A 20,579-nucleotide genomic window follows, 5' to 3' on the forward strand; every position below is an offset into this window, starting at 1 on the left:
AATACCTAGGGAGGTAGTGGGCTCTCCCACACTGGAGGCATTCAAGTCAAGGCTGGACAGCCATCTGTCAGGGATGCTCTGACTTGGATTCCTGCATTGAGCAGGGGGTTGGACTCGATGGTCTTACAGGCCCCTTCCAACCCTGCTATTCTATGATTCTAACAGCCAGACCCAAAAGACTTGGCCAGTCCCTGTGTGAAATGAGCATGTGCCAAAGAATGGTCCCAGAATCCTCTAAAGCAGACTTCTCCAACCCAATGCCCTCCAGATGTTTTGGACTACAGCTCCCAACATTCTTGACCATTGGCCATGCTGGCAGTGGCTGGTAGGAGCTGAAGTCCAAAACATCTGATTGAGGAAGTCTGCTCTAAAGTGTGTAAGTTCTTTGGCAGACACATTTATGCAGAAATGGTTCTCCGAAGATACAGAGGACCTGAAAACTACTCATGGGCCACCTCACTGAGAACCCCAAAAGTCAAGGCAGCCTTGTGCGTTACAATTTATGAGATGATTCAGAAGCTTGAGATGAACTTAGGGATGCTTGAGGAATTTAGTCTTCGTGAATTCCTCAACAAAATGACCTGATCCGCACATCTTGGACTAATGTACAGATCAGAACCTAGCTATCCACCAGATGTTGCAATGTTTTCAGTAGTTTAAATGTATCAGAATATGCTTTTAAATATGTATTTTGAGAGAAAATATGCATTTAAATATATATTTGAGGGGATTTTTAAAAAAAATTGTAGAATAATGTGGAAACAGAATAGCATTATGGGGAAAAACATGTGAAAGTGTCACAGGGTGGAAACAGGCAGGTTTGCCCATCTCTTAATCCTTTTCCTTTTCTGCTTTTAGCCCTGTGTCTTGACGTGTGGCCTGGGAACTGGTCTGTTTGCCACCTCTGGAGCCCATACACCTCCTCACAAGGGAGGTGTGCACATTCTTTTTTTGCCCCATGGAATTGCAACTGTTTTTCATGACCAATCATGAATCAGCAGCTTCTGTATAGGTCATGATAGACAATTTGTTTAATTTGCAGTGAAAATTGAAAGGGGCTTGGAGAATCCTTTCTTTGGACACCTTTGGACCTTTTCAGAACCTGCTTTTCCATCTTGGTCATCAAGTACACCATGGTAGGAAAGCCCAAAGCACGTAGGCTTTAATAAATAACATGTGGTTCCTCCATAAAGTTGATCCAAAGCCAAATACACACTTTGAAAATTCAGCTCATCCTGTTGCCTCATTTATTTATTTATTTATTTATTTATTATTAAATTTATTAATCGCCCATCTGGCTGGTCACCCAGCCACTCTGGGCAATGTACAACATACAATAAAAACAGTTTAAAACAATAAAATTCTACAATAAAAACATTTTCTAAAATACCCTAACCCACCCCAAATGCCTGCCTGAACAACAACGTTTTTAATGCGTGACGGAAGCTCATTAAAGAGGGGGCATGACGGAGTTCCCTAGGGAGGGAGTTCCACAGAGTGGGAGCCACCACAGAAAAGGCCCTCTCCCTCGTCCCCACCAGTCTAGCTGTCCTGGCTGATGGGACAGAGAGAAGGCCATCCGAGGCTGATCTTGTTAAGCGGCCTGTCTGGTGCTGCTGGAGGCACTCCTTAAGATAGGCTGGGCCGGAACCATATAGGGTTTTAAAGGTCAAAACCAACACCTTGAATTTGGCCCGGAAAACAACTGGTAACCAGTGCAACTCCTTCAGCACTGGAGTGATTTGATCTCGCCAGCGGCTGCCTTTAATCAGGCGAGCCGCCGCATTCTGTACCAGCTGCAGTTTCCGAACCGTCTTCAAGGGTAACCCCACGTAGAGTGCATTACAGTAGTCTAAACGAGAGGAGACCAGGGCATGTACTACCGCTGGGAGCAGATGGTCGGGAAGGAAGGGGCGCAGCCGCCGTATCAGATGGAGTTGATACAGCACTGTCCGGCTCACAACTGACACCTGAGCCTCCATGGACAGCTGGGAGTCCAAAATGACCCCCAGGCTGCAGACCTGGTCTTTCAAGGGTAGCCGTACCCCATTCAACACCAGGTCAACATCCCCCAGCCTCCTCTTGTCTCCCACCAAAAGTACCTCGGTCTTGTCAGGGTTCAGCTTCAGCCTATTCCTCCCCATCCAGCCACTCACCGTCTCCAGACATTTTTTGTGAACCGCCCAGAGAGCTTCGGCTATTGGGCGGTATAGAAATAAATAAATAAATAAATAAATAAATAAAATAAAATTTGGACAGGGATTCTACGGCCAACCTTGGTGAAGATTTTATGCGGTATCTAGACATATCAAACTCCCAGTGTTATCCTTTTTCATTAAAGTGATGTTTCTAACCACTGTGGACTGCTTGAAAACATAATAGTAAAATTGTCATAAGAAAGAAGCAGGCATAGAAGATTTTATTAACCAATCTTCCGCTCATAAAAGACATCAGTGTTGTGCCACCCTAGATCACATAAAAGTATTTTGAAAGCAAAATCTTATTTCAGCTGGAAGACAGAGGGCTAAAGATTATGAGTAGCAAAATGCTATTGGATAACAGAGTGCCCAGAAAGAGCAGTTGTTTGGGGTGTGGACAACACAAGACCATAGACCGTATCTTATCTGGCAAGGTTTCTCTTCTCCTTTACCTGAAAATGACCAGATTATGGGTGAGTTACTTTGCTGCAACTGACTTGATTGAGGAGTGGGCCTGCAAAGGCTAAAAAACAGCCTTTAGACCAGGGGTGGACAACTTTGGCCCTCCAGATATTTTGGCCTACAATTCCCATCAGGCCTAGCCAGCATAGCCAATGACGAGGGATGCTGGGAATTATAGGCCAAAGCATCTGGAAGGCAACAGGTTGCCCGCTCCTGCTTTAGACCTTGGACTACCCCTATAGCGCTATTGTTAGTCCTCCCCGTAGAAGGCTGAGACTCAGAGGGGGAATGGGACCATGCTTCCTGACCTCACCTGTGATGTCATGCATCCAGCCAGCTCCAGCCCTCTGACCTCCACAGATTCAGCAAAGTTCTGTAGGGGATCCAGTTGTACTTGCTTAGGGTCTCCTCACAATTGGGAACCCCGGTCATGCAGGAATCCTGGTGAGTCTATGTGAGTATAGCTGGCTCCCTCTTCAGAACTTTGTCAGAGGGGCAAAACTCCAGGCATAGGGGTTGCAATGATGGGGACAGTCACAAAAGACATGGTCCTCTCCCATTCCCTGTGAGTGATTAGGGGTTCTACATTGAAAGGATGCAATATTCATGGGTTTGTTTCAGGGGTGGATGAAAGCTCAAATTCTACATTATCTTTCTGTTCCATAGTCTGCATTGACTTCTTGTTTATTTCCATCTTGTTTATTTCCATTTTGAATCTGTAATTCAAAATTTTCCATTCCCTTGAAATTTCCCTGAAAGGGCTTGGTAACTTCAAAAATCATTTTTGCATTCCATCCTCATTCATGTGGGTAAGTGTGATGGTGGGTTTTTTTCGCATCAGTGTTCAACTGGGGGGTCGGAAGCTATTACTGGGTCGCAGCCTGACCTAAGGTGGGTCACAATAGCAGCATTACCACTATACAAATATGTGATAAGAAGTTAAGAAGTGGCTCCTCAAATAAATCTGTGGAATAAAGGTGGGTCCCAGGTCCAAAAACGTTGAAAACTAAATCTAATTAATAGTACTGGCTGCAGTTTCAACCAATACAGAATGAAGCAGATTTTAGCATAAGAAACATTATACATCAGGAATGCATTTATTGAAATGGGTATATGTCAATTTTTACCTCCTAGTTTATACTATCGCTCAGTGTCTCTGAGGACATTTTGTTCTAAAATAAGACAAAAAAACATGACTGAGTGAGTAGCCTGTCACCATGATATGTATGTGTTTCTCCGACAAATCTAAAAAGGCAGCCAATGCTGCCAGATACCTGGGATTCAATCTGTTAACTTTTCCATTCCTGTACCTTGACTCACTTAATCCCTCCTGGTCAAGATGATGATGATGAGAACGATTATGTTGTTAATGTATCATTAATTCAGTACCAACATTATGATTGGCCCTGTCTGGAGATGTGTGAATTGGATAGGAAGTGAGAGAGACAAGATGTGAAAAAGGTATATTTCTGGGAACCTAAGGTAGCAGTTTAAATTAAGGCCATCTAGAACTCAGTCTTCTCACTTCAAACCTGTTGGGTAGGCTAAAGATGGAGACTTGCCCAAGACCCCCCAATGAGCTATATGACTGAGTAGGGATTTGAACGCAGGTCGCCTTGGTCCATATCCAACACTTCACCCATTGTACCAGATAAGATTTCCTTGAGTGCTGAGTAACTACATCTAACTCTTTTGCTAGCAATTAAGATGAAGGACTTCTGATGCCAAAAGTTGAATTCTGGGAGTGCTTGAGCAATGGTACTTCTCTTTAGAAATGAAACATCCTGTCATTATCTGATTCCTAGTTGTCTAGAACTCATGTTATCTGATTCGAGCAACAACAATGATCAGTTCTTTGGGGCCTTAGGGACTAAAACATTTATTTTGGCATAAGCTTTTGTAGACTGGAGTCTACGCTATAATGCATCTGATGAAGTAGAATCTAGTCCATGAAAGCTTATGCCAAAATAAATGTGTTAGCCCCTAAGGTGCTACACAGCACTTCGTTGGGTTTGCTTCAGCTGGCTAACATAGAATCATAGGGTTGGAAGGGGCCTACAAGACCATCGAGTCCAACCCCTTGCTCAATGCCAGAAGCCTGATTCCCAGGCAGTCTCCCATCCAAGTACTAACCAGGGCTGACCCTGCTTAGTTTCCGAGATCAGACGAGATCAAGTACATCCAGCCCTTTGCATGGCTACTACTCTAGTAATCTGAAATCACTGTGTAGCCCTTGCGTCATCCCACTTTTTAGTATACTTCAGTGTAAATGGTATCCTGATTTATCCAGATGCCTGTTTGTATGAAAGTTTTCTGGTGTCATCTCAGTCATTTGGTACCCTCACCTTCTGAGATCAGCTCTATAATAATCAGGGAGCAAGTGTCTTCTCTGTGGTGGCATTCCATTTGTGGACTTTCCTCCACATAGGCTCTCTTTTTGATGCCCAATCTTTTTTTTTTTCTTTTTGACATAAAGATGAGATATTTTTATGATCTCAGGCACATGGTGTTTGATTTTATTTTTAAGTCTTCCTGTTCCAGTAAGCTTTTGTCTATATTATATCCGTGTAGTGTTTTAATCCATTTTATTGTATGTGGTTTTTTATATTTATATTTCTTATTTTTGCAAGCTAGTCTGTAGCCTTTTTTAAAGTCGAAGAATGGGGTATAAATCTTCCATTTAACTAACGAAACAAATAAATAAAACCGAGTAAATGAAGCTGCACTGAACTTCTCAGCATGCATATTAGGTGGGTCTCTGTGTTGTCTCTAATGCAGATGACTTACATGCAGGCTTGCAAAATGCTGTACAGACATTAAGGGTGTGAAGCACTTAAGTGTAGCAAAATCACCCAAGCAAAGGATTTCAGCCTCTACCTGGGTATATACTTATAGATAGTTTTCTTTATGATATGTGACTGGATTATTTTCCAGTTGATTTCCAGCTCTGGCCCCAAGTGGCCAACAGATCAAAAAAAGATAAGGGTCAGTTACAAGGTTGAGCTCATTCTCTGTTGCTATAGTAACTGACCTCCAGCAACCCTCTGAGGACTACACCCAGTTCCCCAGGTGATGCTTTGGCTGTCCACGCCATCAATTCCATGCTTTTCAAAAACCCAGACTCCTTAATTGTCAGGGTACTGTTCTGATGAGTTCCTTTTGTCCCACCGGTCCCACATAAAGACCACCCAAACTCATTTGTGATTCCCAAAGGCGCTTGGGTGAGAAAATGCTTTGTGTGGGGGTGGGGGCTCCCATCTGTCCAAAAAGACACTGGGAGAGTATTCTCTATGGGAACTGTTACAGAAAGTGGGGGAGGGTGCAAATCCTCGTGGATTGAAGTGGGATGATATAACTGAAATCTTGACAGAGCATGTTGGAAATTCAGTAAGGGATAGAAAGCAAACAAAGATCTTGACTATGTAAAAGAAGCGAAGTTTCTTAAATGACACATGGAACTAATGACATTCCGACATGACAGCAACAATTAGATTAGCCATACTAAGGCTGATGCTCTAAATGGTCCTTTGCCTAGAATTTGGTCCTGTTAGCCTCTCTGCAGTGTTTAATGACAAATCAATACTGTAATTGTGTTGTCTGTCTGGAGTGTGAAATGAGTATGATCCTCATTCAGGCTTCTTTAGAGAGAGGTTGCTTTGCGATACAGGTTGTTATCATTCACTCACTTTCCTACTACAACTGTAACCTCATTAATAAATGGCGTCTTTGTGCATTGAGATTGTGGGGTGTGGTTTGCTATTTTTTTGTTTTATTTTGTTTGACTGGATGTGTGTGTTTTTTTTTTAAACTTATCTTTTCCTTCATAATCTTAGAAAAGACTTCACTAAATCATTTTCCCTCCTACATGTCTATTCTGGTGCCAATTAAGGTTTCACTTGCTGATGCTTAAAAAAAAAATAACAGACAAGATACCAGGATGAGGTATATTCGCTTTAAGTGTGGGTTGGGGGACCATATTTAACATTTGGCTACACTGAATTTCAGTTTCTCCACATTCATTAGGGGCGTAGTTAACTGAGGGATTTATGTGCCTCACTCATACAAGTAAAACATCACCCGCTTTCATTACCCTAATTTGTTGCAATGAAACAGAAATGGACTGTTCTGGGAGGGAAACAGTATGAGATTTACATGCCAATGTCAAAAATGAGTGGCAGGTTGTCTTAAACGTCTTCACAGTAAGGCAGGGGACTTCCCCCCCACCCCTGCTTTCCCAAAGGGAGAATGTTTTATTAAACCAAACTGTAGAGAGAATGAAGGGTTTTGTATTGTTTTGTTTTTAAAGTAGCTAGAAAGGTGATTGTCTTTTTCTTAATTCTACGCATCTCGTATTTATCCTTGATATGGTAGTAAGTCAGCCTGTGCCAATTCACTTGTGATGATGTTCCTCTTACGTTGCCATTAATATAGCATATAATTACAATGGCAGCAGCTACAAGTAGATAGGGCTCATACAGCATTATTAATTATATAGAGACCTTGCCAGGAGGATGCCGCTACAGGCTCAGAGACTCGTGGTAATATGTATCGAATGCGCATTTTCTGCCACTTAAATTGCTTGAAAGCCAAGGCGTGGTGCCATAGTACCAGGCAAAGCTGAGAGTAGGAAGTGCCATGTGAAGCGTGGTCCTATCAACACCACGGAAATGCATTTGAACTTAAGAACAATGGGAGCCAAGCTTCACCACTGCGGTTCAACCGGGTCAGCACAACTCACTAATCCTCGGTAACAGGCAGTAAATTACGTACCTCCAAATTCACCCCTACGCCTGCCTTTAGCATCAGCGGGCACCACCCAGGTTTCACCTTCAGGATTCAGATAATCAGCTCTCGTTCCTACCGGCTTTCCCTCAAGACCTGTATGGAAATAAGTATATCTGTCTGCCAGGGATCAAATGCTTTTAGAGACAAAAGTAGGTACTGGGAACATTACAGAATACTATCATCTCCCCATGATACTTTTACACAAAGCGCTCTGTTCCTCTTTTGGCCTGACATAGTTTCTGCCTGATAAAATCCCGCAGGTCTACTTGTTTTAAACAAGGACCACGTTCTCTCTCTCTCTCTCTCTCTCTCTCTCTCTCTTTATGGAGAAATGAAGTGTAAAATTAATGCTTATTATTCTGAACTTGGGAGATGGAGAAAGAGACCTTAAGAATTGGTGATTTGATGCAGTGTTTGTTCAGCATTGAATCAATAGATCCACAAGCAGATTGAGGGCTTAAGGAGAATAATATGGAAAGGCTGACACAATGAGTGGTAGAAATCTGCTTTTTGTGTTGAAAATTAGAGGGGTTGCATGTAATTCGCCTAGTTTGGTCTCTGTTGTGGATGACAGTCATGCTGCCTCTTTTGGCTGGCCTTATGCATCCTTCTTTCCCACATCTGGAATAAATAAGAAGGAAATAACTGGGTGTCCACACCTCATGTTCAACCACTACATTGCCAGCACCATTAAGCTGCCTCAACATGTCCTTGTGCAGTCTTCTCTCATTTGAGAGAGCCATCCCCCAAAGACCCACATGCTCCTAGCCTCTCCAGTTTTATATGTATTTTATTATTGCATTTATATTCCACCTTTCCTCCAAAAGCACACATGGTTCTCCCCTCCACCCATTTTATCGTCACAACAATCCTGTGACATAAGTTAGGCTAAGAAATGGGAAGTGGCCTACAGTTACCCAGGGAGGTTTGTGGCTGAGATGGGGATTTGAACCTGGGTCTCCCTATTGTAACCCAACAGTCTAACCATTGCAATCTAACCATTGGCTGCCACACAGTGGCCATAGGTTGACACTGAGAATATATGAGCAATTCCATCCATATCTTTGGGCTTTTTTCCCTTATGCTGGAATGTACAAAAAGGGAAATGTTTCTCATGCTAAACCATAGTACTTTCTCCTTTCCTTTTTTCTCTCTCACTCTTTCTCTCCACCCCCCTTTCCCCCCTTTTTTTTATTTCTTGCTGGATGGTTTCATTGACATAGAAAAATATATAATGGATTCTTGTGGGAGTGCAACAAAAAACCCCCACCAGCGAGAAGAAGGCCTTATAATTCAGAAGTGGATTTGCAAACCAAAAGGTCTTGCCTCCAGTGGGATGAATTTCCACATCTGTGGGAACCTATTATATTTATTATTATTTTTTTGTTTGAGTTTTGTTTGTCGTGGCTTTAACTGTTTGAAATATTTCCAGACTTGGCCCCAAATGGTATACAATTAGCATTACCCAAACATGTGAAAACTGGAAATATAATTCCCATACATGTATTTAATTGTGTAACTTACAGTGAGAGCTGTTGTAGCTCTCTTCTGCCATGACATCACAGGTGGGAGAGCCATGTGCTCTCTCAAAATGGGGAATGCTAATATTGCCCTACCTTATAGGGTTGTTTTAGTAGGGATTTCAATAAGATAATGCATGTGAAGTTGTTTTAATGTGCAAAAGCACTATTATTATTGGAATTCATCCTTGACATTTCTGCAGATTGTATTCTTATCTTTCACTCTCCACTTTGCTTTGGTTTTTTCACCAATAAGGAAGCCACACTCCCAGGGCATGACCTGAAGGCATGTGATGTAGCAACTCTGATATACTAAGAAGCTAGGCAGGTCTGGGTCTAGTCACAGTGTCTGGGTGGGAGACAGCCTGGAACCCCCTTATGTACACTGTCTTGAATTCTGTGGTGCAAGAAAGGCAGGATATCCGTGCAGTCACCATTATCAATTGGGGTTCAGAAACTGATACCATCTGACTTCTTACTTGCAACCCAGGGTAGGAGAAGCGTGAAGGATGTGGTATCTGCAGCAATGGGATTAGCCGGGCAGGATTTGTGTCCAGGATAATCATGGCTGGGCACCAGCCTAGGACCCACACCCCAGCAGGGGCCCCATGACAAGAGCCCCCTGGACGTGCTCCTCCTCTTCACCACTGCAACCTGCTTGTTCACCCGCCTCTCGCTCTGGCCCAGACAACAGTGGTGGTGAGAAGGAGGAACAGTTGATGCCATGGCCTCCTTGCTCACTGGTGCGGTGCCTGCCAAGCAAGCAATAATGAGGAAGTCGACGAGGAGCAATCACAGCTGGTGACAATGGCAGTCAGGAGGTAGACTCACCGAGGGAGGGGACTGATTGAGGATGTCTTGCCAAAGGGACTTAAAAAGCCTGGGGCAGTTACTGTTGCCAGGAAGCCGCTGGGCCGGGGGGGTTGGAGGACTTGTCCTATCACTCAGAATCTACTTGCAAAGCAGCTTTAGAGGACCAGGACTATCAGGCCAAAGTTCTTCACAATTCATAGTGGTGTGTGTGTGTGAGAGAGAGATGGACAAAAACATGTTGGCTATGAATCGCAAGGGAAGATGCCTCAATAATAATAGATGATATTTTGACATAACACTTTCCTTCAAGGGAGGACACCTGTGAAGATCTCCCCATGTTAAAAAACAACAACTGTGTTGAACCTTAGTAAGGATTTTGTGGAAAAGACCCATAAGCATGGAGCTAGATTTCTGCTCCACCCCGGACCATATATGTGTGATATTTTCATTTGGATTCCTTCATGGCAGTCATTCTTCAGCTCTGTTGAATGGAGGACCAGTTTTTGGCTTTGGTTGTTCTTTGTGGACTGTAACAGTTTCTAACTGTACAGGCACCACTGGGGGAGACAACTTGAAAAGTGTCTGAATTCAACCTCAGCCTCTGCAGTTGTGCCCCACAGCTGTGATTCAGCAAAACTATACGCACACATGGGAGAGAAAAACCTTTTGCATAGCTGGATGTTCTTTTTGATGTTTCCTCTGCATCCACTTGCACTGCTGAAGAAGCCAGCTGATTGCATTCTCCAAGTGTGGATTCTCATGTAGCCAAAAAGGCCCCATCTATACATAAGTGTCAGGAGCGCCCTGGCAGCCTCTTTCAGTACACTCCAATAGCCAACTCAAGACACAGACAAAAGGATTTTTTCAAAGCTTTAATCCTTTTACAACTTAATGACTCTTTCAGATGCTCATCACCAGCGACTAAGCAAGGAACAGCAGAGTAGCCTATGCTCCGGGTAGGCAGTTGGTCCCTGTTTGAAGGAGGATCACTTGAAGACCCGGAACTTATGGGCTAGGGAGAGATCCTCCCTCTTTCCCTTGGGTCCACGGGACGCGCCCATTGCTTGCATGCCAAACGGGCGCTACGCCTCCTTTCCGTGCCCTCCATCGCTTGTCGCTCCCTGCGTCTGCGTTGAGCGTCTAGCAAGCCCCCGTCCCGCACTTTCTCACTGCCAGGGTCACTATCTATCTCAGGAATGCCAGCAGAAGGAATCTCTGCCAGCTGCTGTGCCTGTGAGGGATGAGCTGGCTCCTCTCCCATGGATTGCTGATCCTCCTCAGAATCAGAACTGCTCTGGGGTTCTATCGGCTCAGTTTCCACCCTGACAATAAGGGGGAAAGTATCAGCAGGCGGAAAGAACCCCGAGATGTGCAGAAATGTGACAGATCTTAAGGGGAAAAAATACCCAAAGGGGAGGACACCCCCCCACCCCGCAAAAGCTCACTGAAGACAAAGTATGCTCGGTGAGCATGGAATGCCAGCTGACTGTTGGTTCAGAAAAATAGGGGGGATGGAATGGATTGTCCTGGAAGAGGGTATGGTAGTTGGAATCCTGAACAAGAGGACTCTACACTGCAGCATTTTGTTGCAGGTCCCACATGTAACTCATAATTACCTAATGATCAGGCATAAGATGTCCTTGAGGAATATTCACATGTGGTTTGAAACATGGAGGTGGGGGATGCCTCACTTCTAAATTGCACAACTGACCATACACTCCTCCCCAGTATGTTTTGGTTAAAACCATACTAATTCATTGCTGGAAGAAACAAGCGGTGCTTGCTTTGAAAAAGGTGGTACCTGCATGCGTAAACTTTCACTTATGAATTGGCTTTGTGGATTGTGGTTATATTATATTCACCTGTCTGCTCACTGACGCTTTCTAACCCCACCCCGCACCCCAATTCCCACTTGTAGCATATTACTTTGATTTTACTCAAAAATTTACTGCTTTTTGGTATACTAGTGTGTGTTTAGAAAAGCTTTACTAATGTGTGGTTATAAAGACCACACGGCATGAGATAAACGTGGAACTGATTTGGGTGGAAATGATTTTCACGTAAGAAATGGCATGAATCTTGAGTGTAGACTTATTACATGCAATGAATGCACAGTGCAGATGTTGCATGTGGCAAGAAGTTGCTGCTAGTTCAGGCTTCCTGCCATGTGAGCTCATGGCAAAGTCAATGTGTTTGTGCTTGGTCAAGCACACCAAACTAGGCAGAAGTAATGTCCGTGTGTCAAATTTGGGCTTGTATGAAGTAGCCCTTTTTCCATCCTAGGTTCTGATTCCTAACTACACAGCAAATGCTAAATAAACTTCTTTTATAAAAGAGAAATGTCCTGGGAAAACTTCACCCCTTGGATAAACCAGAACTGAGTGCCAAACTAGAAGATATGAGAAAAGTGTGATAATTCACATCTTATTTAAAAAAAATAAATAGCAGGTATAAGGGGGTGTAACCACCAGTCTGAAATGTTAGGCTCACCTTTTTTGGTAATGGGGGTGGGGGGACACACACAAAAACCCTCCCTAACATTTGGCAGAGTGGGGGCAAATGTTTCTGGAGGCGGGCTTACAGTTTTACAAGGTGGCCCAGCGTGTTTGTTCTTTCTTCCTTTTACCGTATTGTAGTTAAACCGCTGTTCCAAGCAGGGGCCTCACAACACCCACTGGTAGCCACTTTGGAAACAGGGCTAGAATGCATAAGGGATGACAGTACATAATGACGTAGCATTGGGCCAGTGGTGTTCGTGGGGAGGAAAGATGGCTGCCTCCATTCACCCACCCACCCTGAAAGTCACTGACATTCCTCCCCCACCTGCTCTGAGGAAGAATGTCCAGCAAAGGTATGGAGGGGGGCAATTCCACTGAGCTCTAGATGTAACCATCCCCCTGCACTATGGTCCCTATATCCACCCACCCTGCTGGTATTCACCCTGAGATGGTAGCCATCCTTCGCACCAGTGCACACACACTCATACAACCTGGTATTTTTTGTTCTTGTATTGTCTGGTTTGGCCCTGATCTGCAGAAGATTCAGCACCTTTTCGATAGTAGATGTAAGAAATGCAAATCCAGATTGAAATGACAGTTCCAAAAGCCTATGGTGCAGGGGGAGAAATGACCATTAATTGTTCCACTCAGAACTGAAATACAAAAATGTAACTGGCTTGAACCACATTCTGGATCCCTGCTATTCCTTAACATTGGCATCTTCCCTTTCTTGACTTCGTCGCAATGCATCCTGAGTTGAATGTGACCGTTCTACTTCTGTTTTGGTGGCCTTGCCTGAACTCCTGTGCTTACCTTTGTTTTTCAGTGTGGGTTGAGTATTCTTAATATATATATTTATGCATTATATGCCCATAGCAGTGATGTTCTGCACGGTATTGTGTCACAGGCCTGGGGAAACAGGAGTGTATGTTTGATCGCAATGTCACTTTCATCACTGCTGAAAACAGAAATGCCCCTCAAATTTGACTTGCAGCTGTACACCTGAATGCATTGTACAAGTGTGCTTTTGTAAGGGGGCCCCGTAGAAGTAGCAGCGTCTTCGGGTCCCAGAAGCCATGCACGATCCAGCACTATGATTTCTCGCCGACTGCTGCATTTCAGACGCTAATCTGCTGTGTCACTAACAAGTTGTATCATTTGAACCTTGCAGAGGAAGGCATCAATCATGAGTGCAAGCTGTGTAACCAGATGTTTGACTCTCCGGCAAAGCTCCTGTGTCACCTGATTGAACACAGCTTCGAGGGGATGGGAGGCACATTCAAATGCCCTGTTTGTTTTACAGGTAAGACAGCCCCAGACAAGGCTTAGTGTGCATGGCTTGATCCAGAAATGACACACAGGGGAGTTTTAAAATACAGTCTTCCTTTCTTTGGAAGGAGAAGGGAGGGGGGAAAAGAAACACCTCTAGTAGGAACACTTTAGAACATCATATCTCTAACTGGAGCTACCTGGAAAGAGGGCTTCCCTCACCCTTCATTGCTCATGCTGTGCAGTATTTTCCAGTCAGTGAAAAAATTCTGGTCTGAGCATTTAATGAATTATTTTTATATCATCATATATAGAAGCAATGCATTGTGGCCTGGTACTGGATCTGGATGTGGGAGACGAGTCCAGATTCTTTATCAACCAGATCAAATTGGGCAAGTCACTTATGGCCAGCCATACTTCGCAACCCTAAAATGACAGCCCCCCCCCCCCCCTGGTGCTGAATGAATGTTTGTCAGGAGAGCAGAGAGGTGGCGTGCAGTTCTAGTGGTAGGCAGGGCTGAGGCATGGCCCCCTCTGCATGTTCATTCAACACATAGATGGAGTTGTGGGTACCTCCCTCTAGTGATCTCTCTTACAGGGTTGTTAAGGTAGACAAGATACAAAAATCGGAAATAACTTTCTACATAAAAAGTGGTGCACTCATTTTTTGGCTATAAATTTCTGTTTTGCCTCTCTTCCATCGTGGAACTAAAGGGCCCAGTTTAGATGTAAACATTTCAGTCTAATAAACAGTGGTTTATTACACTGAGAAAGAGCCTTGTGCCCCTACACACCCTCTCCTCCCGTCTCTTGCACACTAGAATTCAAATTGGGGAAACTATGGTTTAATCTCTGTTTAAAAACCAGGATATAAAACCAGGATCTGATAACGTTAAGGCTGAACAGAAACCTGAACCCCCCAAAAGATGGTTTATTAGACTTGAGATTGTTACATCTGAACTGGCCTAAGATGGCTTCCATAGGGTACCCAGGTTAGTCTCCCATCCAGGCTGTGGCTAGACCTAGACTTGCTAAGCTTTAGTTGCCACATCTTATGCCATCAGACTGTGATTATTTTTATTTATTTATTTTATTTATTTATTGCATTTATACCCCGCCTTTTTTCCTCTTGCAAGGAACCCAAGGCGGCTTACATTATCCTCCTCCTCTCCATTTTGATTATGATCTTACATTGATGGCATTGAAGGGTAGATAAATGTTCCAGTCTTCTAGAGAAAGGAAGCGTTTTCCAGTCTGCATGAAACAAATGAATAATAATTTGGACCAAGGAACTGTATAAAAGGCACTTTGCCCTGATCTAGTTAAATATCACTGCCCCTCCTGTGCATTAGAGGCCATTTCCCTATGGGACAGGTATTCTGCACGTGCAAACCAGCATTCAATCCTGCTTTCCGGGGTGGGTGGGGAAAATGGGTCCATGCAGTTAGCAGCCCATGATGCTACTATGATGAACCTACACCTTACATAAGTGGAAAGCAGAGTCGCTCACAGAGTATTCAGCAACCCAGCCCAGCCTAGCCTAGCCTCAGTGCTCATGCACCTCTGCTCCTACTAGGTGCAGGCCGGGCATGAGCGCTTGTGGGAAGACCTCAGTTTAAGTTGAACTGCCTGCTGGAACATGACGTGTCAAGTGCAGAGGCATGCTAGTGTGGAAGGGAGAGGGGGTTATACTAAAATCTGTACTGGAGCTGTACTGCACACTCCTCTTGTGCAAGTATAAAAGAACAAAAATGGCTCTTTGTATATCTTAAATGCCCATTTAGAAAACAAGTATCAATTTCCGAACACTTGTCTTGTGACCAAAATTTGTTCCTTACATGTTGTTATCTTAATTGATGTCTTTATTGCATTACTTTTACACACTGTTTTTTATACATGAGTATGAGGGATGCTTCTTTCTTTCTTTCTTTCTTTCTTTCTTTCTTTCTTTCTTTCTTCTTTCCCATGGAGAACTGATCCACCGACTTGATGCAAACTCAACTCTCATGTGCCACATTTGATGGATGACCATGTGCAGGCAGGGAATCTTGGGCTAACCCCCCTCCCCTGGATAAAGTGTCTCTTAATTTCTATTTTATATCTTTATTTATAGGTAGATAGATGGATTTTAATTGTAAGCTACTTCGGGAGCCAAATTAAAAGCTTTGACTAGAAAGTGGGTATAAATATTGGGTCGAATCCAGATGAAGTTAGTCACATTTGGGTCCCATTGGACTCAATGTGAAAAAATTAGGCATGCCCAACTTAAGTCCCATTGATTTCAGTGGGACCTAAATGTGACTAAATTAGCATTGTTCCAACCCATAATGAATATATTAATGGGATGGGGGGAGGGAGCCAGAGCCTGCTCTGGGTCTCTAAGCATGGCAAAGAAAATGATAGTATCACATCTGAACCAGGCCAAAGATAGAGGGACACGGGCGGGGTGAATTTGCCTATACTGGTCATGCTTTTTGTCTCTGACAATGTTTGTTTTTGTTTTTCTAGTTTTTGTACAGGCAAATAAATTGCAGCAACATATCTTTGCTGTCCACGGGCAAGAGGATAAGATTTACGATTGCTCCCAGTGCCCACAAAAGTTCTTCTTTCAGACCGAACTTCAGGTACACCTTTAAAAAGGTTTAAATGCAAATCCACATTGTTTGCTTTCTGTCATTATTATCTGTGAGAAATAACCTCATGTTGAGCAAATATTGAGACCATCTCAGTCTTCCTCCCACCTGCCTCCCTTTCCTGCAACTTCAGAAAATTCGCCTCTCCCTCTCTATCTCTCTGGGTGCAATCTCAAGAAATAGGTCCTTCGAGCATGTGCAGCATAAATAAATAAGACCCGACAACTCTAATCATTCGCTGTGAGCATTTCTTTTGACAGTATGCATTGCGACGCTCTGCCACGTCCACACCAAGCACAGTGTAAATAATTTCTTCCCGTTCGTTAATAATTTAAGGAAAGATTAGCATACAAAAACTCAGCTAACATTTTGTCATTCTCCATCTCCACTTTCTCCACCCCATGCACACTAAAAAGGAGAGGGGTGTGGATGAAGAGAGCCAGTGTGGTATAGTGGCAAGAATGTTGGACTAGGAGCTGGGAGATCCGGGTTCTAGTCCCCACTCGGCCACGGAAGCTCACTGGGTAACTTTGGGCCAGTCACAGACTCTCAGCCCAACCCACCTCACAGGATTGTTGTTGTGAGGATTAAATGGAGAGGAGGAGGATAATGTAAGCCACCTTGGGTTCCTACAAGAGAAAAAAAGGTGGGGTATAAATGCAATAAATAATAAATAATAAAATAAATGAAGACAATTGCAACTGCATTTAGAAATTCAAGGTGAAAAAAACCCAGAACACATTTGTTTTTTCCTTGTAACTTGAGTGCGATTGACATTTATGGGTTCAGAGTTGGGAGAGGTAAGTCGTGGCAGGATGAGGTCCATAGCAGAGGCAAGACAGCATCAGGTTCAAAGCATGCCATTGACTGTTTGGCAGCTAGAAGACAGGGAACAGAGTGAAGAGGGCAAGGAGGAAGTTCTAAGGTAAGGTTCCAGAAATTAAGGTATAAACTCAGGAAGCATTAGGGAGTCCAAGGGCAGTATCCAACGGTATTATTCCTCAATCTCAAATAGTGCTAGCAGAGTTATGCCAAATCTTCCTTGCACTTTATGCTTGTACAACCAGTTGCACATTACGCTTGTGCAAGTGGTTACACAAATGCATTTGTACAAATGTAATTTCAGTTTGATTCTCCTGTTTGGAACCTAGTTGACATTAGTGCAACATCATTTACGCTAACAGAAGGACACAGTTGGATACTACCCGAAGTTGGTGTTTGCTCAGGAGCTTTAAGGATAAAACTGTGTGCCCGCTTTCTGCGTCCATTGGCATGGGCATCCGGGAGCTTGGGCCATGAATAGAGATGCTCATCAACACAGTCTGCATTTCAAAGCAAACCCACCTGATCTGCGCCTCCAGGGCTAGTTATACAGTTATCCTCTGGATTTTGTCAATTTCTGAACTTTGCGCTGCAGATCTCGGCCCCCAAACCTTATAAGATGTTAGGCTATGGTACATGCAGTAAAGTGTATTTTGTGAGAAAATATTTTCGAAAACATCTATTTCAGTGCAGATTCTCCTGTGGATTTTTAAAAATATAGTAATTGCAAATTAATGGGGAAACAAGACAGAATGGACTCGTGGATGGACATGTGTGAAATTGCTGTGGACCAGCAATAGACTGATCTGTCCTTAGTCGTGAGTCTTACAGCCTAATTCTTCCAGACAGCAGATGAGGTGGTAAATTTGTTGCTGTCCAGTTCAGATTGCCAATAACCTTCACATGACTGAATGCTCCTCCATAAAATGCTAATAATCCTTGCATGAAGTAAATTACATGTAGGAAAGAGGGATTTGGGGCCTACCCTTCTCCCTGACATACTCCTTTTTTGCATGTAGAGATCTTTTATGTACACAGGAGCATTCAGTCATATAACCCTCCCCCCCACACACACATACAGAGACTGGGTTCACACAACACACTAACCCACACTCAGTGGCTGAGTGTGGGTTATTGTTGAACCGTGAGTTGTTAGTTGAACCATGGGTTCTCTGAACCCAGAACGTTTTCTGCATGGTGGCTTGTTAACCGTGCAGTGTGGCTTATTTTTCCCGAATGAGCCAACTTGAGAACCCGTTGTTCGTTGTTAGGTTGTTTGGGGTGGTTAACAAGCCACCCTGCAGAAAATGTCATGGGTTCAGACAATATGCTAACCCACAGGTCAACAAACAACCCATGGTTCAACAACAACCCACACCCAGCCCCTGAATGTAGGTTAGCATGTTGTGTGAACAGCCCCATGCAGTCCAAAGTGATATAGTCCAGGCACAGGTACTACCTCATCTTCTGTTTGGTAATACCAAGCCTTAAACCGCATGAAACAAATGTGAGGATGAGTCCTTCAGGCTAATTTTGCAGCTTGCTTCTCATTGCTGTCATCTTCCTAGAAATGAGTTTTTCATCTTCTACCGTGCTGGACATTGCTTCATGTAAATATTTACAGTAGTTACTACCAGTGGCAAAAACGGGGTTGGCCGAACACATCCTGGCTTGAACCCCTTTAACCTCTGGCAAATCTGCCATCCACATACCTGCATTGCAATGTCTCGGCCGGGGCGGCAGTGACAGCTGCAGTCCGTGCTCCCTTGACACTCTTGGCTACCTTAGGCCAGCCTCAGGCACAAGGATGCTGGGAACTCCCTTTTGGATGCCTGCACCCTCCTGTTCCAGCAATCTGTAGCTGAACAGATGTGGCTTTTAATATAAGGAGGTTTCAGGGAAGTAGGCTGGATGATATTACTTGTAGATAAACTCCTCTCAAAAACCCGAGTTGTGACCTTCAGCCCGAAGCCTGCTCCAGTGCGGAGGACCACTTAAAAAGAAATTGCAGTAGCCATCCTGAAGTTACAGCATTTCTGCAATTCTTCACTCTGTCTTAATACTTTTAAGGGACACCCCACAATATTCTGTTTCTCAGCACATCACGTCATGTATTTTATGTGATTAACGCTTCTCCCAAAATGTTGCTGCAGCCCTCTGGTAAATATATATTTTTAATGGAATGGTGCACCCTGTCTCATTTAAATCTATTAGCTTTAGAAACCGTGATGTACTTAAACTTTGGAGAGGGTTGTGTGTGTGTGTGCATGCGTGTATTTTTTTAAAATTTATCTTCCCCAATTCCCAAGCTGCCGCCTCTTGTGCCGTGCTGTCATGCTGCAGAAGGGATGGTTGATCTTTTCACTTTGTTGATTTTATATTCTTTCTCCCAGGGGGGATCCTCTTCCTTCCTCTTGTTCTGGCAATCTCATTTGCATAAGTGTACAAAAGTTTTAACTATACCTTGTTAATATTTTAATAAAGTCAGCAGTTTTTTGTTTTGTTTCTGTGCTTTTGCATTGCCTGGTTTCGAGAAAGCCAACAATGTGCTTGGGAAAAACAAATTTGCTTTAAAAAAAATTCAGGAGAGGGGTTTTTTCTCTCCTTTGTGTCTTGCTAAAGAGGTGTCTGGTCAAAATGCCAGCATAGTTAATAAGAGCCTGGCCATTTCTTTAGGTCAGTGCATTGACCTTTTAAAACCAACTGGTCTGTTACCAAAACTATTTTTTTTAAATGACCTGTTAATGAGTTCTAATTCTTTATGCTGCAATCTATATGCCAGGGGTAGGCAACCTTTTTGAGCTGTGAGCACATTTGGCAATTTGAAAAACTGTCCTGGGCACCACCACAAAATGGCTGCCATGGGAGGCATGGCAAAAGACAAGTAATCTGCCCAAAAAACTTGAGTATAAGTGGGGTCTGAGCACCAGCATACTAAACAATTCCTTTGAACCCACTTTTTTCAGCACCAACAAAAATGTATTTCACAGAAATCCCAGCTGCTGGTAAGAAAATGTATTCATTAAAGAAGAAGAAGGGGAAGGCGTGGGGCACCTTGGTGGGTGCCAAGAAAGGTGTCTGGGGACACACTGGTATAGCCAGGGCTATACCTCAGTGAGACAGAGCACATGCTTGGTATGCAGAAGGTCCCAGGTTCAGTCCCCGGCTTCTGCAGTTAGGGCAAGGAAAGAATCCTGCCTGAAACCCTAGAGAACTGCTGCCAGTCAGTGTTGACAATACTGGGCTAGATGGGCCAATGGTCTGACTTGGTATAAGGCAGCTTCCTATGTTCCTAAAGTACCTACCCCTGCTGTACACACTTGCCTGGGGAGAACGACCCACTGAAAAACATGGGACTTAATTTCTCCATTGATATATATATGATTGCACTCTTAGTGGCATCCTTGTCATCGTAGTCTATTGATTTCAGGCTCATAAGCATGCTTCAGATGGTTTTAGTAAATGACTTTGACAAATTGATGGAAGCGGGACCACTGTCGGCGCTTATGGAGGCATTTGACCCACTGTGGGCCTTGGCATGGTGAGGCAAATGTTGGAACCTACAGGACCCAGGATGCC

The 20,579-nt window shown here is 43.7% G+C and overlaps 1 protein-coding gene across 4 annotated transcripts in view; it reads left to right on the forward strand.

Moving 5' to 3' along the window:
- Positions 1 to 20,579, forward strand: part of ZNF423 (zinc finger protein 423) — a 399,310-nt gene that overhangs the window by 328,414 nt on the left and 50,317 nt on the right. For all 4 annotated transcript variants that reach the window (XM_084812419.1, XM_084812417.1, XM_084812421.1 and 1 more), the window contains 2 exons: positions 13,448 to 13,579; positions 16,054 to 16,169. In XM_084812419.1, coding sequence (XP_084668545.1) covers positions 13,448 to 13,579; positions 16,054 to 16,169 — 248 coding nt within the window. The remainder of the gene's footprint in view (positions 1 to 13,447; positions 13,580 to 16,053; positions 16,170 to 20,579) is intronic.

The sequence above is a fragment of the Heloderma suspectum genome, chromosome 8 (genome assembly GCF_057233095.1).
Source record: "Heloderma suspectum isolate Gila_16-S chromosome 8, 16-S_ref, whole genome shotgun sequence".
In the NCBI taxonomy this organism is placed as follows: Eukaryota; Metazoa; Chordata; class Lepidosauria; order Squamata; family Helodermatidae; genus Heloderma; species Heloderma suspectum.